A 26,176-nucleotide genomic window follows, 5' to 3' on the forward strand; every position below is an offset into this window, starting at 1 on the left:
GATCTTTTAACCACCTTTCCTTTAACCACTTTTTCCACTTTTTTTGTTTTAAGATAAAATCCTTGTTGGCTAAGCAAAATACTTCTGCAAAACCTCTACCAGAGTTCACTTTAAAATATTTTTTATTTTTCCCTTGGTGACCCCTAGCAACTCCAGCAAACAACCCAGTTGGGCTAGATATATTTTTCTGTCTTATTTTCCATATTAGCCAAGATATATAAAAGATAACAAATAAGCTGCTTAGTGTCATATTTACAGTGCAGTTGAGGCATGGTCTCATTATTTCCTGCCTATATTTCTACAGAATGAGAACACCTCAGTAAGGCCAATATGCTGCAAGTCACCTTCTAAACAAAGATGATTTCAAGATTTATATAATTACAGGAAAATACATTCAAATACTAGCTATTTCCAAAATGGTTACTCGCAGGTAGTCCAGGAAAGTACTTGAGTTACTAGAGCAAATCCTGTTTATGATACTTCTCCAGACCCAGAATAAGAGACTAAGCTTGAGGATACCTGATAAGCACACAAACATCACTCCCTCTTATGTTTCAGTTTGACTTTGTCGAGCTCCTTGATGGAAGACGTCTGCTGACCCAGGAGGCAAGAAGCTTGGAAGGACCTCAGCGGCAGCACAGAGCTTTTGTGCCCTTGGCCAGCCACGAGACAGGATTTATCCAGTATTTAGATTCAGGAATATGGCATTTAGCCTTCTACAATGATGGCAAGGAATCGGAAGTGGTTTCTTTTCTTACTACTGCTATTGGTAAGGATTTCCTCTATTATTCCTACACTCCTAAGTACGCCTTGGGGCCAGGTATTAATGCACATACTCGAATTGCATGATGGCTTTGTGTGGTTTGGAGAAAATGCTTGGAGGGGATTGTATTTAGCAATATGCTGAATACTGTTAGACCCTAAATGTTGAGTAAGTATTTTGTAGGTCTTTTAAGTAACTATAATCGTAACAAGATTCTGCACAGTGCCAAACATGGATTACAAGCTGGAAAATCCTTGCTTTATTTTCTTACTTTGATTTTCCTTTTATTTAGTTGGCTTTTGTTGGTTTTGTTTGATTTTTTGTTTGTTTGATGGGGTTTTTTCTCTTTCTGTAGCAGAGGTGTAGGAGTGATTGAAGAACAGACAGTAGCACCATTCCCCAGTTCTGTGTGACAGACAGTTCTGCCATTGAACACCATCAAAATCACTCAAGCTGGAGTTCAGGCAGAGTACTGGTGTTAAAACTCCAATAAAGGGCACTGTAAGCCTTGGTAGTAGCAACCACAGAAACAGGAATCCCTGTTTCTCCTTGGTAACAGAAGGAAGCTGAGATTGCTTAAGAACAAATTAACTAAATAGGTCTTCTGACTTCTCTGGCAGTAAAATGCCCTGTCAGTTCAGCTCACAGGCATGGATTTGTTGCTGTCCAAGGAGAAAAAGATGCTGCCAGTGGGTGCCTGACAGCACACTGAGTGTTCTTCTTCCACCCTGCAAATATCTAAATCTGTTTCCGATTCAGTAATATTTAATTTTACATTTGTTTGACCTGCTTAAACTGTTCATATACCAAAATTCATTTGGTTGTAATTTAAAGATTAGTCCATAAAACTAGCACTCAGCTTTCTTCTGACCGCAGTGTTTAATGGACTTTTTTTCTTTGCAGAAAAAAGCAGACTCATTCCAAAGCTGCCATTAATCCCTCTCCCAACAGAGGCATTGGTGTTGAGTCTCAGCTGTCTGCAATAGTTACCTAAGAGCTAGGGGCTGTAATTTGTCTTGGCAGGTTAATTACAAAGTTTAGGTCTTACTAAAGCAAAGTCATTAACATCCCAATATTCCATTTTAGCACTAAAGTTTATCTAATGCAGAAATGGAAACTGCTGTAATACTGTGTTTTAAATTTAAAACCTGGGAATGTGATGTTCTGTCTTGTTTGCAGCTGAGCAACACTAGCGGTAGTTACTTCTAGAAGTATGTTAGCTTAGGAAATTGAAGTCTTACTTTATAGAATGCAGATTTACTTCCATTTAGTTTACTTTACTAATTTGATTTTTTACTTACAACAACCACAGAAGCTTAAGATATTCTTCTGAAGGCAGCTTTTTCTCCTTGTTGAAGAATGTCTTCAGTTCAAAATTTCCCATCACAGGAAAGAAATCAGTAAGGCTCTTAGAGCAGAAAACATGTTTAAAGCACTGTCACTATTGTTCTTGTTTTCAAAGTGATGCTTAAGTGTTCTAGCCAGACTTTTCTCTTGGCCTTATTGCACTAATATAGGGAAAAACAAGGAGATAAAAAAAAAGAAAAGAAGCATTCTTAATTTGCTTTTGAGCATCAAGGGAATGGTGAGGGTGAGAAGCATGTCAGATTGTCTTCAAGGCAATCTTATTTTTTTTTGTTTTGCTCTGCTGTACCTTCATGGCTGCATGATAAACAGAGCAGTCCACGATATGGAGCCCATGATATATTCAATATATCCCCTGCTGACCTTGAATCATTCAAGGTTTCTGTGATTCAGAAACAAGGAAGTTTTCTTTTGCTCCACAGGTGGGAATCACTTTATCCACTGGCAGCTTTATATCAACACAAATTTGTAGTGTAAAAAACCTGTTTAAGTACAAGCTATGAATTTTGAAACAGACTTGAGTAAAAATTTTAGGTAGGAAAATGTGGCTTATTGGCTAGAATCTGTCCAGAAAAGTGCAGCATTTGTATAAGTACCATAACAATCACTGTAATAGCCTTAACAAGGTGGTACCTTTCTCCTCCATCTAGTTTTCAACAGGTTGTTTGAAATAAAAAAAATGAACAGTCAGGTGTTTTATGTAACTCTAATGCTTCAGAGCCTTTCTAGTGTATTCATGAAGTCTGGCAAGACATGGTTGCTAGATTGTAAGTACATAAATACTGTGGTACTGTAGTGATACTATTTTTTTTCACTGCCCAAGTGAAGAGAATAAGGCAACCTGACAGTGCTTATGAACCAGTGTGTAACATTGCAACACAAAACAAATAAATCAAGTCACACATGATGGGAGCCTTAGATCTGTCTGTGCAGGGTTAGGAACCTTCAAAGGAGTTGTGTTGACTGTCAGAGGCAAGCTGCCATTTCATTTGATTCCTGTGGCAAGACCACCTAAAATATCTCCCTTTATTATTCCACTAACATAGGGTTTACAGTAAGAGCAAGTTTGAAAAGTATAGCTGTGATGCAGGAGGAAGTAGGATCCAATGATCTGAGAAGCAGACCAGCAGCCTAGAACTCCTGAATTGTGATTGATGTGTTAATTCCTCCCCAGCCTAGGCTCATGCTTCAGCTGCTCACTGTGTAAAACTGAGGAGAGTGACATTTCTCTGGAGATGCTGTGAGGATGATAGAACTGCTGGGAAAATGAATGAAGCATTAATTAATAATCACAGATAGTAGTAGAAAGCACAAAATTGATAATGGTGATCGTAATGATAAGTTCATAAAGCCAAACTGTGCAGTCATTGCTTCAGGCAAACATCCCCTGCGAGTGAGGACTCACCAAAATAAATGGCAATAGCTTTTACTTCAGCAATAAACATGTTGGATGGAAAGACTGCTGATTTTCCAAGTCTTATCTGCTATGTTTCAACAGACCGAGCTGTTCAGAGCCAGCAAATCATTGCAGGCTCTGTATGACAGTATCAACTGCAATTACTGTGCAGTGCTTGCCTGGAATGATTTGGCTTCCATTATTCTAGTGAAAACTGGAGAAAAATGGAAAAAGGCATCTGTATTCCCAGTTTGATAACACAGAGATAATTTCATAAATTGTGAGGCTGTCCATTATACAGCTTTGGAATGTGATAAAGCTATAACTAAATCCACTCAGGAACGTTAGCATAGAGTTTGAGGGCGGGAGATGGCAACTTGGCCTGTTTTCTAAATGGGTGTGGAATCATCATCACTGAAGGGCTAGGTGTTTTCAAAATGTGTGCCTGTTACACGCACTGAATGTAAACCTGGGGAGAATACAGCCTTGTAATGCCTGTCAGAGCTTAAACTTCTGAATAATAGAGGAAGTTCAGATGGAGGGAAAAATATTATTCTGGAAAAGTTTTCCACCTTTAACAGCATTTTTATATCCCATTCTTCCGAATTACAATTCATTCCATTATAAAGGAATGGATGGTCAAGGTCTCTTAATAATAAATTAACTTTTTTGTAAATTACATTGGTGGCACTTTCTGAAATTCCTAATAGAAACACTTCTTTGAGGAGCACCTTGTAGCTTCACAATCTGCCACGATCTGCCTGATAGTGGTAATTTATTTAGAGCAATCTTGTCTAGTCAAGCAAAATTGTAGGCTGAGGAATCAGCTGGAATCAGCACATCTGCGACAGATTTTGGCCAAAAGTCTGCTCAGTAGAAGCAAGAAACATCTGAGAACCTGAAAAGAGCATCTGTGGAGTCAGTGTCTTTCAGCAGCTGTTACTGCTGAGCTCAGGCAGTCTCAATTGTGCAGGACCATTGAGAAATCAAAAGGAAAAGCAAAATCAATTGTCTGTGAGAGGAGAGCATCGCTGTTTACCAGCTTGTCACCCAGCAAGTGACAGGAAACACATATAGAACACCCGAGATAGGATGCAAGGTCTCATCTCATTCCTATCTCATTCCTATCTTCTACATGAGACAATGCTTAAGTTAAGAAAAGGACCATTCTTTCTCCTCCCTCTGCCATCTGTAAAAAAACCCTGCTGTAAGTAGTTTCCTCCACTGAAGTGCAAGATGAACTCCATTGTGATTTATAAGGGGCTGCCAGCACATCAGCACCTGGTAATAGACACCAAAAGGCACATGCCCTTCCTGCAATAGCCCAGAATGTAACCTACCCCATGCAGTCCCTAGGACAGCACTTCACACTCAGGAATGGTGAGTGTGAGCAGAGGAACACTTCATAATAGGACTGAGCTCAAAGGAGAAATTGCGGGGCACAGAAACAAGCATGGGACTGGGAACCCTCCTTGTTTGAGAGGTGACAAGAATGGCTTCCTTAGCACTGTGTGAAAGTGCCTTTGTGTTTAGCTTATTCTTAGCAAAGGGAAAAGTAAGCATCTGAGTAGCTCAGGTTTGCTTCCATTGCTTTTGCTGCTTATGTTTAAGGTAACTTAAACTCTAGCAATTTCCACTTCAGAGAGGGATACAGAAGTGTGACCCACTTAAAGTCTCAAAGACATTTGTGTTATTTACACTTGCTTTGCTAATGTCTGGAAAAATCTTAATTGGTTTCATGTAAATATTGAGGAGTCAGGATACTGTGCAGAGTAACATGGGATGTGATCTGTTCTGGCTTGCACTTTGCTTTTAGCTTCTTAATGCCACAGTTACTCGACTTAAAAGTCCCCCATGTACTATTAGATCTTCAGGACTCTGAAGGAGGAGAGGTGGTTTTAATGTCCCAGCTACCCTTTTCTGAACTTCTCCTTAGGCTAAAGAGGCTGAAAGTTCAGCAAGTACTTTGCTGAATCAGAACTCCTTAACTGCTAATGAGACTCCAGCTGCTCCGTGGAAGAGCTCAGTTCTCCCCTATTGCACGAGTATGGTCATCTTAGCCCTTCTGTTTCAGAGAGGGACATGCAGAACTTCCACCTTGTGGTAACCCTCTGCAGATAATTAGTTAGTAACCCGTTCCTGCCCACACTCACAGCTCTTTTTTTGCTCTGGGTAGAAAAAGAAATACAGCAATATGAGAACTGTGCCAGGAAGGAAAATCACCTAATTTTTGATGTTATTGATCTCTGTGCTACAAAATAATAGCAGAGCTTTGCAGGCTCTGTAAATAGTTGTTTCGACTTTGGCTCTGGATGCCCATCTACAAGCAGATATCTGATGCTAACATGGGTGATGCTTTTTTTTGATTTCTCTCTTGTTGCTGCCAACCCTTTTTTTGATACTTTGTTTCCTGCTTTCTGCTCTTATTTAGCTTCTCTGAGTGTGGCCAAGCTAATAGGTTTCAGGTAGTATTTAGAAAAGATACAGTCACTCAATTCATGTAGAAAGCAAAAAAATGCATTTATGAGTCCCTGCCAGGCTGTGCTAGGTTTTCCTTTCCTTGTGTATTTGATCTCATGAATGACATTTTGTTGACAGGTCTGCTTGACTGAAAATGCTTATCCTCAGAGCGGGTTGAGGTTATGCTGCAGCACTGCAAAGCGTCTTCCTTTAAACATCCAGCTGGCCACAGAGTGTGAGGGGTCTTCTGTGAGAATTGAACTTATCCATACAGAAGGTTGGCAAGAAGACAGGAGACTGCCCTCTCCATCCTAGCCAAATCCAGCCCAGTCAGATAGGTTCAGTATCACAAGGCGAGACAGAAGTGTGGGGTGAACTCCCTCTGCCTGAGCTTTGTGAGCTGCAGGAATTCCCCACTCCAAGCAGGTGTTATGGTGTGCTTGGTGAAAATTCACTTTCATCCAGCCCATGTGCAAATCTAGTCTGTTCTCTTTATAGGGCTTAATAAAAAACAAGTGTGGGCTGAGCCTGGATTTGGAACTAGAAAGAGGGGTGTGCAGAGGTGAAACTTTTCACATTAGCTTGCACTCCTTATATCCAGAGTATGTTTGCTATTCTCAGTAAAACAGTGATGATGATTTTGGATAGATAGTGACACAGCCCTTAAAACTTTAGCAGCTGAAAGTCAACAACAGCTTTATCAGTGCAGCCTTAATCTTTTCATGTTTTCCCTCAAAACTGATGAGCAGCCTTATTTCCCAGTGAAGTGAGCCAAGAGGGTGAGCATGTTCCAGTGTTGGAGTTTATCTCTGTGTCCGCCTTTTCAGACACCTCCTACCAGATCAAACATTCCTCCTGGTTCTTAAATCCCTTTCAGCTTCAGTCAGTAATGTTTGTACGTGATCCCATGGTACACTGCTTCCTAAATGTTAACTGCAGCTTTCTGCCTGCTGCTGCTAAGATCAACAGCACTTCCAAGGAACAGGAAGTCAGACCAATTGTTTCAAATCTAGATGTTACTTGTAATGACCTTTTTTCTCTATGCAAGTGTCTGAAACAATTCTTGCATAATAACCCTTCTTCCCAAACCATAATGGCAGGCAAAATTATTATTTCTGGATTTTGCTATTGAAGATGTAAGGCATTTCTAATAAAGAGGAAATTAGGACATGTCTCAAAGATAATTAAATAATAAGAAGCCTGTAAAGGCCAAATGCTTGGCTGTGAAAACTTCCATGGCCTCTCTGTGTAGAGTGTATCTCTTCACTGATGATCAGTGAATAAAAGCAAGCAGTAGAAAATTAAAATGTGTAAAGCTAGCTTAGTTTTAAAGCAGAGATGCGGTAATTTATTTAATGTTAGATTTGAGCTTTTTCTTTAATTTTTTATTTTGATTTTTATATGTACACACCTCTTTCAATAGCTCTTACAAGTGATAACTTGAGTGGAGAAAATAGAAAAATGGGCAGGTACTTTCATTTATATTGTTGTATAAAAGAAATAAGGCCAGGATGGATGCCAGTAAGTATTCATCTCAGTAGAAGTTAGATGTCTGAGTGTCTTTAATGTTCCAGATTTTGTCTGGTTTTAATCATGCTTTAAAGTGGTAGGAAAATGAAGGTAGATTTGTCATTTTTAAAAGCTTTGCCTACATCTGTACTTACATGGACTGCTAGCATTGAACTTGCATGTCCATGTGCTGCTTTCAGGCAGGCAAGTTCTCTTGATCTGACAGAGCTTGTACAAAAGGTTTATTGATTGGGGGAATTACTTTAGTTTTAGGGTCAAGAAAAGGTTTATTTATTGCTGAAGTATATGCCTCTTTCTTTCTTTCTTTCTTTCTTTCTTTCTTTCTTTCTTTCTTTCTTTCTTTCTTTCTTTCTTTCTTTCTTTCTTTCTTTCGTTATTTCAGTCCCTGTGTTTTTCTGTTCACTTTTTTTCAGAAGAGCATAATTCTGCCTTAATAACATGGCATGTAAGTGCTGTCTGAGGGGTTCTGGAGAAATGTGTAAAACAGTGCATATGGTTTTCGTTTTTACACTTTTGTATATAGCTCTTTCCACGCAGCCCAGACTGTGGGCTAATGTAAGCACAGCTTGTTTTATTCCTGTGTCGTATTACCGAGCTGCTAGAGCAGCTTTGTGCATGCTTTTCTTTCCATGAATGCTCCCTGCTAAAGCACAGAAATAAGGTTGTGGGAGTTACTCGTCCGCTTTGTCAAACAAAAAGGAAACTCTGTACTTGAACAACAGACACTTTAAAGCCTCACTTTTCCAAAGGCTGTATTCACGTGTACATACTTGCATTTGAGACCACAAAAAAAACCAGAAGCCAACAACATCAGCACCTCAGGAGTCACTGGACCAATCTTCATTTTGCATGGGGGCCGAGCAGATGAGAGGGACATGGTCTGTGCAGTCGCTCCTGGCACATGTTGACTTTTTAAATAATAACAGTTGGTCTGTATATTAGATGTGTGACTGCTTTCTTTTGCGGAGTGCTACAACAATCTCAGAAAAAGTTCCATAGATTATCTTAAACTGATTTCTAGACAGCTTGCCAGAGGCTCTGAGAAGGAGCAAGATTTGACCACATATGTGCAGCAAGTCTGCAAGGGGCAGGAACAGAGCCATAAGTACTGCTTTTTGTCTGGCTCTGACAGAAGACCACCAGAAGAGAAGAGTTCAATGCAGCTGCCTGAGATGCCCCAGAGAACTGGGGGCATCCCTACAGGAGGGAAAGGCTGAAAAAAGAACCTGGAGGGGAGTCAGGCTCTTGTGTAGCAGCAGCTGCAGGTCAGGCATCCTGCTTGGGAGCATGTCCCTGGCACCAGGCACTTACATAACTGAACCTCACATATCAGTCATTCCAACCAGTGCATCCTTAGTTATCAGGCTGGATATATTAACTAAAGACTTGGAGTAAAATGAAATTTATTTTTTATGCACCCAAAATTACAACATTGCCAAGGTTTCGTGGCATTTGTTTGACCAAAAGAGATTACATTTGTAGTTCTCTTTGTGTGTATGCAAGAATGGTTTGGGCTTTTTCCTCCTGTACTACACCAACTTAAAACATCATTTAAAATGAAACTCAAGGCCAGATTTAGCCTTGCCCTGAGCTATGACAGCAGAAAATGTAATGTACTGAACGTGAAGTAACTTCCCTCTTGCTAGTACAGCTCCAGAAGTTGAACCCTGAAGGCTGAATAATTGTTGTTTCCTGTATTAGTTTGTAACAATTTATGAGAGTGGGAAGGAACAAAAAAAAATTCTATGCAATCCCCTGGGGAAATATGGGATATGAGAGTTTCATCTACTGGAGTGAAATTCAGGTTTAAAAATATTCCAACTGCAAAAAAAGGAATCTAAGAAGAAAATAACTATTCACAGTGTGTCTTTCTAGATCTCCACAGCCATGTCACAGTTACGTTACAAGTACGGATTAAAGTCTTATTGTGCTTGGAAGCTGCATTGTAGAAGGAAAATTAAGAAGGCTTCAGTCCAACAGCTACTCTTTGTTTAAAATCATTCACTGAATTTTTTTTCCCAGCTAACTTCCAACCTGTGATCACATTTCAAGTGCTTTGGAACAGAGGGTGTTTTCAGATGGTCAGTGTATGATTCCTTAAGAACTGTATTTCAAGACCCTTTTGTGCTTTTAGCATTGCTCACATTGTAAGAAAACAGTGTTCCCTGTTTGGCCCTATGGACAACAGAAATACATTATCAGGATTTCCTGAAAGTTGGTGAAGTCAAGGGAGATTTTACCATCAAGTTAAATGGTCATATACAATGACCAATGCCCAAGTGCTTTTGAAATCCCATTACACTTTATGCTTTCAGCCATCTGAGAGCTTCAGATTATAAGGCATTCTGCCCTGGAAAGATTTCTTCTTAATAAGGAAGCAGTAAGAGAAAGGAATGAATCAGGGAGATAAAGATAAAGCTCTCTCTCAAAGGGCAACCCAAATTCAGACCAAATGTGGCAAAGGCTTTTGAAATAATCAGGCTTGTTCTCTTCTTTATTTACTCCCCAGCTATTCCCACTTGGTCCCTCTTTCTATAGAACAGAAGTTCAAAATAGGACAGAAAAAATCTGACTTTTTAGTATTTCCAGCTGGGACTGGAGTCAAAGGTGCTTGAAATAGTGTGAGAAAGACTGATATGATTGTGGTGAGAGCCATTTGAGTACCTGGATATACATCTCAAACCAGGCCTAAAAAACTAAGTATAGACAGCTCAAGGGAAAATGTGCTCACATGATGTACTGTGAAATTTGGCAAAATCAGCAGCTCTTGATTTCAATAAGTGACCTGACTGCCCCTGAGCACCAAACCTTCTGTGCTTCACCATCACCTTGTAAAATGTCCCAGCCTGCAGAGTCACTTCTGGCAGGGGCAGGTGTCTCTTGTCAGTACCCTCATGGAGATGGGGGTGTATCTGCAGTTGCAAATTGCTTTCTTAAAACATTCTTGCAGAAAAAATAGGAGGGAGAATAACATTCAAGTCAATATTGTGGATATGTCCTCTCTCACTTTCCAGGTTCAGGAGTGATTTAAAGAGCTGTTTAAAAGACTGCCTGCTTGTGGCCCTTTTCCTAATTTAGCATCCTTATACCTGCATGTGAAGATTAGTGTTCCACTGGGATGTGAGAGCAAAACAGGGTTATATGCATGGGTCCTTAATTAAAACAGACCTCCCAGCCTTAGGAAAAAGAAAATAAAATAAAAATCTGGCACAACATCAACCAGCATTAGTAGTATCAGCATCATGCTAGGTGCCCTACAGAAGAGGAAACTGTGAAAGAGCACTCAAAAATAATGACTGAGTTTCCATGATGATGTCAAGACTTTCACATCTCAGGCTGCCAGGTGTGGAATACTTGAGCTAGAAGTATAAAAGCTGTACAAAATAAAAATGAAGCAGAAAAATTGAAATCTCAGCAGGTGATGATGTACTGTAAGAAGGAATCAGTCCTTTAAAGCTTCATCTAGGGAAGGAAGAGGAGGAGCAAGAGAATACCAGACCCAGCATTTCCACATTTCCTTTGTTTCCAGGGCATTTTCTTTCCACTTACATTTGTTTTCATTTTTATTTTCTTTTTTTTTTTTTGGCTCATAGTGTCAAATCTGATGCTTGAAGACATCTGAAACCTGTTTTATCCCCTCTCACCTCCACATCTGCCTTGGCATTGTTATCACAATTAGAAGGGCAGTGACAGTTTTCTAGGCTGAGAATCCAGCCTCTCCTGCAGTGAAATTCAATTGAGTAGCATCATTTCTTTGAAAAATAAACAAGACTGCAAGCTCTGCAACTGGGAAGTAAATTAAATGTGTTCACAGAGCTTCAGAATCCTCTTTGCCTTTCATGTTATACTGCTTGACTTACTATTAAAATTATTGCTAACATAGTCAGGGCAGTGACAAGGAGCATTTTTGTTAAAGAGAGATGTTATTGCAATGAACTTCTAGGTATCAGTTTTATCCTGGACGAGCAGATCTAGGAAAAATAGTATGTGGCTTTCTAAGGTTGCTCTAGTGCAGCAGCAAAGAGTAAGGTGAAATAATGTGGTGTCCCTTCACTCTCCCAAGCAATATAATTCAGTGTACAGTGAGAGGAATGCTGGGCATGCCTCATGGCCCTTTTGTACTGTTGTGGCTGACAGAGGATTTCAAGGTCAAATACAAACCATGGAGTCTCCCTGCTTGCTGCCTTGCTCCCTGTGCCCTCCCTCCCTCCCTCCCAGCAAAACATTTCTGTTAGCCAAGGGAGCACAACTAGGCAGAAAATAGATCAGTGGACAGCTAGGAACAATATATTTCTGTGTGACAATAAATATATGTATTTGTTTGATACAGTAAACAGTTCTATTCTAATTATTTTATTTACCTCCTTTTTTAGTTTACTTGCTGTTTTTGAATTAATGCATCTTTGTATAGAGATAGTCACCATTTATTAGGAAAGGGTAAAAACCTTTTATTGTACCAATTAGTATGTATGCAATATCTTCCTGGGCTGGTAGATGAGTAGCTGTGGCAATTTATTTTAGGCTGTGCAGCTACATATATCTTCTCACCAGAACTGAACAAAAGATTTTGAGGCCATTTCTTACATAGTGGCGGAGTAGACTACTAGTTGAAGGGACCAGACAGGATACTTAAAAAAACTCTGCTCTTTTCTTTGCATCTCATTTCTAATATGGAATATTCTCACTGGTACAAGTTTTTTGTATTCCTTGAACCTTGATTCCTGAACTGAGATTGGCATTGATTCATTAAGGTCTAATTGTCCTGCTCTAGTGCTGTTCCTACATGTTTCTGACACTAAACACTGCCATCTCCAAAGCATCTTTTTGAGATTATCAAATGAAACAGTTACATTTGAATTCATACAGCCACACAGCACTGAATGGCATTTAATCAGTTCTTAGAAAGCAGTCCTGGTGCTTATTAACACCCAAAAAGCTACTGCCTTCAGTTGCCAGCTAGATAACTATTTTTTCTTTGCCAATAGATAGTTGCCTCTAAATGCCTAGGGAATGATGATGCTTGGTGGCAAGTGCAAGCTATAAAATATTTATCTTTAACACACAATTGTATTACTGCAGCCTCTAATAGGATTTGGTGTCAGGCAAACATCTGCCTTGGCCTCTGGCCCAAAGATAGGGAAACAAGCTATTAAGTTGGATATTGCATAGTAAATAAATAAGGCAGAAATACTGTTAAAGTAACTATACTGCTGACCAGCAAACATGGTGAGTATATAAAAAAGAAGTCCATCAAGAGTCTAGAAATTTGTCTAGCTTCTTAATATGTTTATTGTGTTGCATCTGGATAAAGGTAATTCATGTCGGTAGTTGTGAGCCAGGCTGACAGATCTTTATAGAGTTCACCACAGTAGAATTGGCTTTCATGGGGCTTTTTGTCCGCAGCAAAGTGGTCCCCTGAGCAGACCATTAGCCTGGGAGCTTTGTCGCTGTCACATGAGTCAATTTATAATGTGAAGCAAATGCTGTGTCGTATTTGTGTCCATGCCTCAGATTAACAACTCTAAAAAATGGGAATGGTAACAGTTAGTGATTTCGTATTGAACTTGATAATACCCTTAAACAAAAGATAGTGTAGTGTGAAGTCTTACTGTGGGTGGGGGCTGGATCATGCCAGTTTATGGCCTCTCTCAGAGGAAGGGGTGATTACAGTGGGAAAACTAGCAATGGGACAAAGGTTTCAGCCAAGTTTCCCTCAAAATCTGCCAGCTGTGAGTTTACTTGTACTGAAAAACATCCCTGAAAGAAATGGCAAAAATAGCAGATCAATGTTATTTTTTGCAATATGTTGAATTATAGCTGCTGAGGATACTTGGAGAAATTTTTTTTGTTTCTTTCTTTGCTTTGATATTTAAAGCTCATGAGCAGAAAGCTCCTTAAAGAGTACTTCAGAAGAGTTTTGCTCTTAAAGAAGTCTAGGCTTTTGCACTTAATGAATGTTTTCCCTTTCTTATTTTTATGAATCCAGAAAGTGTTTTGTACATCCTCCTTTTCCTGTCTGGGGTAGGCTGTCCTAGAGTAGGGAGTACCTGCTCTGTGAGACATGGCATTAACATACCATTCTCCAAAATGACAGTGCGGCTCTGAGGACCAAGTGTCTCATTATGTCCTTTAGACTTTCTATCAGAGAAGTATGAGGATATTTATAATGGAGAACTGAGAAGATGCCCAGAGGGCTTGAGCACCTCTTCTATGGAGACAGGCTAAGGGAGTTGGGGCTGCTCAGCCTGGAGAAAAGACGGTGCCAAGGAGACCTTAGAGCTCTTCCAGTACCTAAAAGGGCTACAAAAGGGCTGGAGAGGGGCTTTTTATAAGGGCACGGAGTGATAGGACAAGGAGGAATGGCTTTAAACTGACAAGTAGGCAGGTTTAGGTTAAATATTAGGAAGAAATTCCTCACTGTGTGATGAGGCATTGGCACAGGCTGCCCAGAGAAACTGATATGTGGTTGACATATCCCTGGAGGTGTTCAAGGCCAGTTTGGATGGGCTGTAGAGCAACTTTGTCTAGTGGAAGGTGTCTCTGCTCATGGGAGGGGGATTGGAACTGAGTGGTCTTTAAGGTCCTTTCCAATCAAAACCATCCAGTGATTCTGTGACTCCATTAAATGACTTGCTTTTTCAGTTGCTAATTAGATTGTGAAGCTGGCAGAACACTTAATTCCATAGGCAAGCTTCTGCATTACCTCTTAGAAACCCCACACCCCAAGTTTTGCCCATGTGCCCCTGGTGTGAGTTGTTTGCTTTCAGAAGTTTCACTCCTGCTGGTGGTTGAAAAGTGGCATGGAAACTGTGTTTTCAGTGTTCTCTTTTCATTCAACAGCAAAACCTGATGAAGGCATCATGCATCATCCACTGGCTGGCCCTCAAGTTATTAATCTCTGCCCTTACCGGCTGGTGTCAGTCACATCTCTTCAGGGATTTGGAAGCCAAGAGAAAACTGTGGGAATCAGACTGGAAACAGAGAACATATGTATCTCTTTCTAAAATAGAATTGTTCATGGTCTCACAGTGAACTTTAACAATTAAAGAAAACAAAAACATCGTCATAATTCTCTAAAGGAGTTCCCATGGTACTATTCATAAAACACCATATGGAATTTTGTATATATTGGAAAATACTCCTCTAATTATGTGAACAGCTTACAGAATAAGCTGTGTAATGGAGACTAGAAGCCAGCCATAACTGCAGTGGCCTGTTTTTGCTTATTGACTGATAGTGTGTCATCTCTCTAGCAATGCTGACTGTGAACATACTCAAAAGGAAGACAGCTGCTTTGTGCCACTGACTTAGGGACTCCCTGAATGTTAAAGTTGTGTCCTTCTATCCCATATGATAATAATTTGGCTAAGCCCTAGCTTCGGAAAATGTCTGCCTGATTCTTTATTCTTTCCCGGGTTCTCCCACCACAACTCCCTAATTTCTGATGCCAAGTCACCCTCCTCCTCCTGTTTAGCTTGAAATGTAGGTGTTAGAGCACTGTGCATGAATGCATGTGCACTTACACATGGCAAAAGGGCCAGAAAATTTTCTGAGGTGCCCAACTGGCAGTCTGTAACCACTGAAACAAAATTCAGTCCTAGGATGAAAATACAGAGGTTTTTATGAGAAGTCTTGAGTGAGTATAACTTGCTAATGCCTGCAATTTCAAAGTAAAAAGAAATTCCAGGTTGTGATTCTGCCTAAGAATATAAATAGGAGCAAGTTCAGTGTTGTACACACAGCTTGCAGACTTGCTCCTCACAAGCCTTAGTCTCTGCCTTGTTTTGTGCTCATTAGCTGTGGAGCTTCTTAGGAAAAAAAGTGTGTTCATTTAACACTTCCTTTATGGAAATACTTTGGAGTTGTTTGGGAGTAGCTTTGAGACAAAGATACACTGCATGAACCTTCATCACTTTTCAGAATTGATTCTCAGTAGTGAAGAACTTTTGGGAGTGTGTGAAGACCTTAATTGCCCTGAATCACCAGGAAAGTTTGCATCCTTAACTGCTAAAAAACAGCAAGTGGCACAAGTCACAGGGGGAGTAGAGTTTCTTTTCACTTCATCTCATCTCTATCAGGCAGGTTATTCCAGGGCAAATAGAGGTAGTGTAAAATGAGAATATATTAAAAATGTTACTTTTGGCAATATTAGAAAAACAAGGGACATCAGAGAAAGCAGTGAAATGGGATTAAAGGATTTTTAAGGGCCTACTCTATTATTAATAGCAGAGGGTATTCAGGCCACAAGTAAGAACTACTGAGGTGCTTCAGTGAGGAAGGTAACATGGGTTTCATCCACCTGTTTTTTAATTCCTTTTGAATTCCTTTAGCTACTCTATGGCAGCTTGGCCACACTTGAAAAGAAGTATCTGGGAAACCAAAGATTGAGGAGGCAGTGACAGCTGAAGTGATATGTGTGCATATCACTGCAGCTTTACAATGAGGAATGCCAGATCTGCATATGAACCAGAAAATAGATGTGAATATTTTTTTTAATGTGTTAGTGTCAGTCACTGTCAGCAGGGATTTGACCAGTTATAGGTGTCTCTGCTAAACCAGTCAGAGGAGGAAAGGATGCACCACCAGAGTAAAGGTTCTTTCATGGATTCACCCAGAAATTCTGGAAAGGTTGGTTACCTAAGCACAGGTCTGCTCCATTTCTGTGATTACTCTGAACTTCTAAATCCCTTTGTACATAGTCATTGTAGTGGACAATGTAATTCAGTTTAATCTGCCGTGGACATCAAATTGGTGTGCAGAGTCTGACCTGTCTTGTCCTAGGCATCACAGACACACCAGCTGAACCCACTGTAACTGCAAAATGTTGTTTCCAGTAAGAAAGATTACCATTTAGCTGATGTAGTGCATTGTCACACTTTGGAGCAGTTGCCATACTTGATGTATGCTACTTTTTACATACTTTCTAGATGTTTCTATGGGTCTTTTTACTATTTTATTTAAATATTATATTACAAAAATATACCAAGAAAGCTATATGGATATTTACTCTTTTTCAAGATTCAGTTTAGTCCATTAAAGCAAAAACTTGGGGAAAAACTCTTTAAAATAGTTTTTAATATTCTGAAGGTGTTGTTAATGCTGGGAGTCTGTCCTGCATCATGCCCTGAGGTATTCCACTTGACTTCAAAGGTCCCATGTTACATCTTTGCAGGGTTGCTCCACCTTGCAGCCCCTGACCCAGTGTGGCAGTGGGGTGGTGAGGTGTCATGGGACAACTGCACTGATGCTGAATAGCACAGCCTTTCTCTTCCCAGTTTTCAGGCAGCAGGAAAAAAAAAATACTCCATTTTTTTTTTCTGCTGCATTCTTTTTTTTGCCACCTTTGAGCTTAACCACCTCATTGGAGGGTCTGACAAGTGCCAGAAGCAGCACAAGAAGAGGGAGCTTAGAGTTGTTCTTAAGATGAGAAGATTAGAGGAAAAGGACTGACCTTTTCAGCAGCAGGAGTGGTTAAATCTCCTTGCCCATCTCATTATCTTGTTTCACAGAACTCACACTCTCTATGTTCTTCATGCTTGCAAGTATGTACATAAATAACTTCCTTTTCCTAAATCTTTGGGTATATTTCTTGAAGAACAGAAAAATACAAGTATTGTAAAAAAAGCATAGAGAAAAAAAAGTCATAAAGTGAATTAATTTTTGTTTTCAGAAAAACAAAACTCTGACATTAACCCATGTCAGAGTTCTGAAGATTGTATACACGTGGGCTAATATTAATTTTCATTTACAGGACAGATTTGTGTTTATACCTGATATGAAGTGAGAGATGATATTCCCAAATATCACTATAAATGCACAAGGCCTTAGTTGTTACTTCTTTATTCTAGGAAGCATGGCTGCTCTTTAACTGGAGCAAAGATGGCAGTTCAAGCCTAAAGGGTTGACTGCATGTTGTGACTGTATTTCCACACACCATCAAGTGAATACCTGCTTAACTACTGAGTGTTAGAAAACTGACAGCACTTCCTTGTACCTTTCTTGCTGCATGAAGCTGTCTGCTTATGAGATGTCTGAAACCAAGACTTGAACCATAAATGCTTTAAACTGGTTTTATTATTTAAATTTGCTGTTGTCCTTTGTGAATTACTGAATTTAAAATGTCAGCCTTTATTTAAAATTACAGCCTTTAAAATGTCCTTCAGAAACCTCTGCTCTTTGGCAAACACCCATCCAGAAACTGGCTTCCTTTCATTTGTGATTGGAAACTAATCTGCAAATCTCTGCTGTCGCTGGTTCTCTTCACTTGCACTGATTGGGAGTTTACAAATAACTTTGCTCCCACAAGGTCGCATGAAGTGTATCTGTGCAAATGCAATCATTATTCACAGGGCTGAGATTTTCACCCCACTCCATGTGTACCACCAGTGCCTCTGCTCTGTAACCAAATCCAGTTTTCATCTGATAGGCATCTCCCTCAGAGAAGATGTGAAATAGCACTGTAGAATGAACCATGGTATTTATTACAATGTCTTTCAAAGCCCCACTCACATTTACTCAGTTTTCACTCAGTTTAGTGTAAGAAAAAAGGATTATTTTCATTCTCTTTTTGATGTGTTTACAAGCTTGTGTTGTTCTTTTATGAAAGATATGTTTTAGTCCCAATATTCTGAACTCTCTTCGAAAGAGAAGTGCTAGATAACATTTTGCTTACCTGTTAACTTCCCCTGAAAAATGAATAGCTGGTGTTTTTGCCAAAGTCAGGCAATTTAAGATGATAACTAGAAATAGAAGAAAATGTGAAATAGACCCAATCCTGTTCCACCAAATAGAATATTAGCCCCAGCACTTTGAGCTGTTAAAGATACAAATTATATAAAGTATAATGTATTATATTCAATATAATATTGCAGAGCAAATAAGAAGAAATTTGGTTAAAGGCATTTCGTCAACAAGCAGATAGGATGAACCAAGGGTCTCTGTTCAGTAAGTTCATAAGGGAACATATCTATCACCACTCAGCTCTTTTTGGCAGAAATAAATGCCTCAAGGTCACTTAATCAAGTCAACAAAACTGGACCAACAGTGTATGTTCTGCTGTGAGAATGGTGTGTATTGTATCCCTGCAATAAATTCAAAGACGAGAAATGGTCATAAAAATATACAGGAAGAAAAGAAATTTGGAAGTTTCCAGGTACTGAGAGATTGCCCAACCTGGTAGGTGCTGAGCAGCTCATATTTAATCACAGAATTTGCAGTTGAACCATCCATTGATGTAAATGGATGAGCAGGGTTTAATGCAGCTCACACTAATGCTTTCACCCAAGTGCAGCAATTGCTTTGAAGTTTCAACTGTCCCGCCCATCCAGAGCTCTCCTAAATTCAGAGGTGTTTTCTTGCCTAAAGAAGTGTCTGAATTTTCTTTTGTTTTCCAGAATCAGTGGATAACTGTCCCAGTAATTGCTATGGGAATGGAGACTGTGTGTCTGGGACTTGCCATTGCTTCCTTGGCTTTCTGGGCCCTGACTGTGGCAGAGGTAAGAATTTATGCTTGGTTAACTGTTACCCTCTCCCATTCAGTTAACTTTTTTGTCTTGGAAATTATATTCATGACAGTGCCTTCTGCAAAGTACTCTTCACCCAGTGTGGGGATGCTGCAGTAGAGTGGAAAGAAGTTGATCTGTGAATTTTGTTTGCCACAAATTTGCTAAAATTTCTATCAGCAGCTGAGGGACTCATGGGTGTTTACCCTGGAGAAAAGAAGGATCAGGGGGCATCTTACTGGTCTCTAGAACTACCTGAAGGGAAGGTGTAGTCAGGTGAGGATTGGTCTCTTCTCCTAAGTGATAGGACAAGGGGAAACACCCTCCAGTTGTGCCAGGGGAGGTTTAGATTGGCTATTGGGAAAAATTTCTTCAGCAAAGGATTCAGGCTGCTCAGGGGAGTGGTGGAATCACCATCTCTGGAAGTGTAGGTGTGGCATTTAGGCACATGGTTTAGAGGTGGGCTGGCAGGGCTGGACTCAATCTCAGAGGGCACTTCCAACCTTAATGATGCTTTGATTCTTTCCTAATGGTGCCTGCTGTGCCCTTAGCAACAGCACAACCCCTTGGGCTGCTTGTGGACAGGCAAATGTCATGTTGGAAATTTTCTCTCTGGAATTGACTTTAGAAAACAGGACTTATAAATGTGGCATTATGGTTTGTTTAGCAGAGCACTTTTATCATGGTGTGGCATGACAGTATAATGATACTTTCTTTTAAGATACTGATTGTACAAAAAGTACCTGGCAAGTCTGCCTGAGCCTGGCTGTGGGGAATAGGGCAGCATTAGCATAAGGCTAGGAGTGGGATAATGGCAGGAACAACTGGTTACTCTGGCCAAAAGTGAAAACACTGGGAGGACTGGGAAGGAGACTTACCCCAGTAAACAGTATAATAAATTTTTCTGCTCAAGTGATAAGTATTTTTAATAAATGGTTTTGGAAGAGTTTTCTTTGGCCTGAATTTTTTAGGTTATATAAACATTTAAAAAACAAACTGAAATACTTTTAGTAAGAACACATTTCAAACCAAGATATGAAAACCTTGCATGTGGGAAATGACAGGATACTGTGCATCAACCTTTTCAAGGCCTTTTTTGGCTCAAACAGTCCAACAAACTAAGTACAGATTTATAAATCTGGAGAGGGAGGTAGCATAAAACGTTAGTGCCCACCCAAGGAGCTGTGGTGAGGCTGCAGGTCAGGTCTTTACCCCACCTCATCGCTGCTTTAGAAAGCAGGCTGGCGCCTTCCCAAGAGAGAGCTAAACTCTGTCCAACCCCAGCCCTCTCCCCCTCCAGCTGAGCTGGGTCACATCCCAGCAGCGAGGCAGGAGACAGAGATAAGGAGCCGAGCACCCCTAGAGCAGGCGGGAGCTCCCTGCCAAGGCAGCGGGGCCGGGCTGAACCCGGCGGGGTTTCAGAGTTCACAGCCCAGTAAGATGGATGTGGCAAGCTGTGTCCCTGAGAGCTGTTATGTCAAACTTCTTGCTGACTCAGGTTACACTTGGTTTGCATTTCCTTACACTTGGTTTGCATTTCCAAGCTCCTTTTCAAATCCCTAGAGCTGGAGACAAAAGGAGTTTTTTTCCATGTCCCATAGCATATTCCAGCTCACACCTCCTAACTTTCAGTAGGGGCAGAAGTTCAGGGCTTATTTCCCCCAAGGCTCCCTGTAGAGTCTGTGGAGAAGAAGAACTTTCTTCACTGTGAGTCAGAGTACTTAAATTCTTGTTCTGAATCCACTTGCAAGGAGCTCACCTCCCCTTCCCGGCTACCCTGAACTTTCTCAGGCTTTTCAAGGGAGCGATGTGAGTCTCCCATTTCACCAGAGCACATGCTCTAGCTGCTATGAACACCTTTTGTTAAACTCTGTCTTTTCACTCAGAATCATCTGGGTTCAGATGTTGCACTCTGCCTTTAGGAAGACAGGAAAATACCTGGAATGCCAAATTTATGTTTGTATATGCATGTCCATTCACTGAGTGTGTGAAATAGATCATACTGCCATGGGCATGAGATCCAAGGATTCCAGGATTGTCTTACTGTTGGTTTTCAGGGGCATCCAAGACTCTTCTTTTGACCTATAAATCCCTCAAAAGGCAGCAAGTGTAAGGCAGTTACAGTATCCATCTGCAGCCCTTCACGATCCTTGGATGGAGCAGTAATCCTTAACAAGCGGGTTCCTGCTCACACGAAGCATTCCATGGATTTCCTGGGTGTTCCTTTATTTCAGTTCAGCCTTGTAATTTACCATCCAAATGAATGAGAAACTCTGGAGCAGAAAGCCTTTCACTTTTTAGTAATGGTTAATTACTAATGTATTATTAACTAATTATTTTTAAAAAATAAATGAGAGCAAGTCACCAGAGGTGTATTCCATAGGCTTTTTGAAGGTTTTCTTGGACATGGGAGGTTGCCCTTTCAGGTTCTGTTTAAAGTAAACAAACAAACAAATGATCTTACTCACTGATGCTCAACTTTGCAAGAAACAAGAGTATGCATTTGGATTGCTGCTATCATTACCACACTAGAGAATTTCTGTAATTTTGCCATCATAGACATTGTTGGAATCTGAATGATCAAATAATAATTATATATCTTTATATATGGAAAAGAGTTGCATAAATAACAGGAGAAAAATTCAGAAACCTCTTTTGTCTTTATTCATTATTGCATGCTACAGAGGAGGTCTTGTTCTCTCCATTGCCTTGACATATGTAGCAGTGCTTTCCAGGTGATGTTGAAGGACTTCTCCACAGAAGGCTCTGTGGAGTGTCAGTCTCACTGCAGATGGCCAGTAATTTATCTGATCCTTTACTGAGTAATCAGCTGTCTTGTCAGGAAACATGTAAGTCTTTCTCAGCAACCTCTCCCTGGTTAAAGGCAGTTATTCTTTCTTCTTGTTGAAAAGAACTGCAGACTATCCCCTGCCAGTGCCTTGAAAGAACAATGTCCATTACTGAGCATTGAAATTTGAGATGGGAGGGGCAGAAAATTCCATCACTTAGCTGAAAAGTGAAATTACAGAGTGAGTGTGCTGTGAGCCATGCACACAATACAGTGTATCTTACACAATTTAAGTCTCATATTGTATAGGTAGATACTATCTTGCAAATTATGCACTTGCAATGCACTACGGCATCGTGTTTCCTTTAAAGTGAACAGAATGCTCCTTAGTAATAACAATTGCCAAATTCCTTTCTTTCCTAAACCTCTTTTATCTTGGTCAGGCAAATACAGTTCACTGCATATCGAACTGGTTTAACAGTCAGAGTTGGCAGTGCTTTGTATTTTATTGAGGCTGCTGTAGTTCTGGAACACTCAAACTGACTTGACTATAAGGACGTGTGGAAACAACTCATGATGCACTTTGTGAGATTACTGTCTGAAAATATGGAAGAAAAGGAGAGGAAAGCTTTCCTTAACCATGTAATACCCCTTCCCACACATAATCAAAGTCAGGAACAAAGAAAAAGAGGATTCATCACATGCCTAATCCAGTTGGATTAAGCAGCAGAATGGAATATTCATTTCACATTTGTCCTGCATAAAATTGTTCATAAATTGCCTTTCTGAGAGGCAGATGAGAAGGCCAGCTGCTCTCACCTAAGGCTGATGTGCAACAGTGAACAAGAGCAGTCTGTGTTGAATATATGTCCTTGCAGCAGAGTTTCAGCAAAATAAAGTGAAAGAGAATAGGACTTAAGCAAGAAGTTTCAAGGCAGAGTGAACAGGAAAAAGCTGTTGTTTCTGAGGGACTGAAATCAGCATCTTCCTTGGCAAAATCAGAAGAGGGGACAAAAGGAGCATAATGTGGCTGGTGTGGAGAATGCCATAAGGAGAAGGCATCATCTGAACGCAGCTGGAGAAAGTTTGCAGAGCAGTGATTACAAAAAGCTGTGGTCCTGGAGGCTGAGGTCTGGTCCTTCATGCCCTGTGCTTCCTTGAGGAACTTGTTCTGTATCCTTCATTTCATCCCATCTAACTGCCTGGCATTTTCCAAATTTAGCTCTGAAAATGCTTAATCCTGGGATCCATCATGCCACAGCTTGAGCTTGTCATTTTCTTCTCCTTCCCTTTATCACAGGGAAGAAATCCTGTATCTAGGTGGCCTTGAGAGTCACCTGACTTCTCTGGAAACAAGGACAATTAAAAATACTTTATAAGTCCTTTATAAATTATACAAATTTCAGAGGATAGATTTACATAGCTTTTATTACAGGGAGCTTGGAAACAGTAGAGGCCAATTTTGCCTTGTGGCTGGTGATGAATGGAGTCCAGCAGAGATGTTGACCAAAAATGGGGGCTGGGCATTCAGTTAGAACCATAGAATTGTTAAGGTTGGAAAAGGCCTCTAAAACTCTTTTCATCAAGTTCAGCTATTAAGCCAGCACTGCCAAGTCCACCACTAAGCCAAATCCCCATATGCCACATCAACACATCTTTTAAATTCCATCAGGGATGGTGACTTTGTCACTTCCCTGTGTTGCCTGCTCCAGCGCTTGACAACCCTTTCAGGGAAGAAGTTTGATAGCTGATGGTATGACATGAGCTAAATCAAGGAAGTAGTCTTAATGTGGTATTCTGGGCTCTGAGCAAAGCAACTGAAACCCATAAAGCTGAGAGTTAACTCAGAAAAAAACAGGAGAGTGATTTGTGTGCCACTGAGGTCCACAGCAGAGGCAGTGTCAAGGAAAGTCCAGCAGCAGGTCAGGGATAGTGATAAGCAATCTAAAGTCAGTGATGCTCCAGAAAGAAGACATCAGTACATTGTGAAATCAGAATACGAGAAAACTATGAGTTCAGTTAGTGAAAAAAGGTATCAGAGACACAAAGCAAAAAGATAGTCTAACTTAAGAGCACTGTTTGTTTGTTTTAAACACTCGCAGGAGAATACAGTTAACAGCTGGGTATCATCCATATAAAAGATTGGGTTTTGGCAAAACAAACAGCAGCATACCCCGGTGAAGATTGTGTATGAAGAATGTAAATTACATGCTGGACTCTTGTGCTTCTTTTTGAAATGATTTTCCATTTGTTTTAATGTGATTTTTGTTGTCTGTCCATAGCGTCCTGCCCAGTGCTGTGCAGTGGAAACGGGCAGTACATGAAAGGAAGGTGCTTGTGCCACAGTGGCTGGAAGGGAGCAGAGTGTGATGTCCCAACCAACCAGTGCATTGATGTCTCCTGCAATAACCATGGCACATGCATCATGGGCACCTGTATCTGCAACCCGGGATACAAGGGCGAGAGCTGTGAAGAAGGTATTTGCAGGATGCATTAAATTAGCCTTTTGCTTTGATTGTTGTTCTGTAATTATATGGATGGAGGCAATTCAGCATCGGACTGGCACTTAAACAGAACAATAATAGGCACCTTACAGATACAATAGATGGATACAACATAAAAATGATATGTTGTCATAACTCCTTGTTAGCTATCATACTTGTTCAATAATTGGATGAAAAGCCATCAAATGCTTCAGATAGAAGAATCTAGTTGAAAGACCAGAACATCTAATCATATGTTCAAATGTTCTTATTAAAGCATCATTTCCATTTACACATCTAAACGTATAATTACTTTTACAGCGCTTTCTTCTCTGCTGAACTATACCAAGCAATTTCAGTTGCTTACATACAGAAAATGGTGGCGTATGAGAAAAAGTCCCTGGTCCTTGTCAGCTTTAAAAGCTTAGAAATGCTTAGGACTTGAATTAAATTCTGCTTCAAAGTCAGATATTATTTTAATGGCTCTTCCATAGCTTTTTTCTCACATTAGCCCCCCAAAAATTTCTCATTTACATTTAGATTTACGGCTGCTTTTAGTACTTATCTTTAATCTTTTTGTGTAGGAACTCACCTGCCAACATAAACCTTTATCTTCCTGAGTCTGTGACTGCTTCTTACTGCTAATGAAAAAGTGGACAGTTTTGCAAGTGTATAAATCATTCAGGGAGTATAATTATATATCCAAAAGTGCATTATTTAAAGAATAATGTTCAAAACTTTTGAAAACTATTCTCAGAGTTCTATGCTGGTGACCTGATAAATAATTATTCTTAAATTGCACTTCTACAAGTACATATATAAGGCCTCTTCCCTGCTTGATAGATTAAAGACATCATTTGATACATTCAAGAATGACAACGGCTTGAATTAATTTATGGTGGTCTTCATGTATGCAGGATAAAGATTTATCTAAAATGGCTTTATTTTATAGGCAATGAAAATAGGCTGAATTGGATTCAGACATTCAAATAGCATCTAATCTAGCAATTCTTTTGATGTGTATCATGTATTGGAGTGGGACATCTCTGATGTAGCATGGCTTCAGTGTCAGTAAATGTTAGAGATGAAGACAGTATCAGCTCTTGTAACAATAAGCCATCTCTTGTGAAAGCCACATTTTGGCTTAAAGCACAATTCAGTGAAGCTGTGGGGCGTACAAAACCCAAAGATTGTGACTACTCAAGTATCTTTAAAGCATCTCTGTAGACCTCCTATTTACTAGATCATATCTTTACTGGATAAACAGAAATGAAAAGATCCCGATTTTGCCTCCAGCCGGAAGTGTTTAATGTGTGTAAATCAGAGTGAGATTTGCCCTTTTTCTAACAGGAACCTTTATTTCCCTGGTCACGTTTAAAGCAGAAAAGCCAGGCACTGCTCAGTTATTTTATGTTATCACTGTAGCGGGGGACAGTGTCAGTCCCACTAGGTCAAAACTTGAAAAAGGAGGAAGAACAAAGAGAATGTGGTTTTTTCTTATGGGCTCTTTAGTATTTTTCCAAGCATGCATGTTTTTGATACTCAAGGCATAATTTGTACTACGTTGTGAGGGGGGGAAGCAGCTCAGAAATATGCCATGTGGGAAATCTTGAGAACATATATATACATATTTAGATTTAGTAAAAAAGTTGATTTATACTATTTTTTAAATTGCTTTTACTCTTTAATTTCTCTTCTAAGAAGGGCCATCTGGTATTGATTACTTTTTATTATTTCTCAGTTCTCGTAGCTTCACTGCTTGGTCCATGTTTGTAATGGGTTTTCATTCCAGGGTTTCTCCTGTCTTTTCTTTTTCCCCCATAGAAGTTCAGCAATGTTTATAAAACATCAGCCAACAATCCTACGCGAGATTTTCTTTTCTCTTTCCTT

At 40.0% G+C, this 26,176-nt stretch overlaps 1 protein-coding gene across 14 annotated transcripts in view; it reads left to right on the top strand.

Annotated features, from left to right (window-relative positions):
- The window catches only part of TENM4 (teneurin transmembrane protein 4), a 1,543,936-nt gene that overhangs the window by 1,376,837 nt on the left and 140,923 nt on the right, over positions 1–26,176 (top strand). For all 14 annotated transcript variants that reach the window (XM_077174070.1, XM_077174074.1, XM_077174077.1 and 11 more), the window contains 3 exons: positions 559–769; positions 18,908–19,009; positions 24,086–24,280. In XM_077174070.1, coding sequence (XP_077030185.1) covers positions 559–769; positions 18,908–19,009; positions 24,086–24,280 — 508 coding nt within the window. The remainder of the gene's footprint in view (positions 1–558; positions 770–18,907; positions 19,010–24,085; positions 24,281–26,176) is intronic.

The sequence above is a fragment of the Agelaius phoeniceus genome, chromosome 2 (assembly GCF_051311805.1).
Source record: "Agelaius phoeniceus isolate bAgePho1 chromosome 2, bAgePho1.hap1, whole genome shotgun sequence".
NCBI classification, from domain to species: Eukaryota; Metazoa; Chordata; class Aves; order Passeriformes; family Icteridae; genus Agelaius; species Agelaius phoeniceus.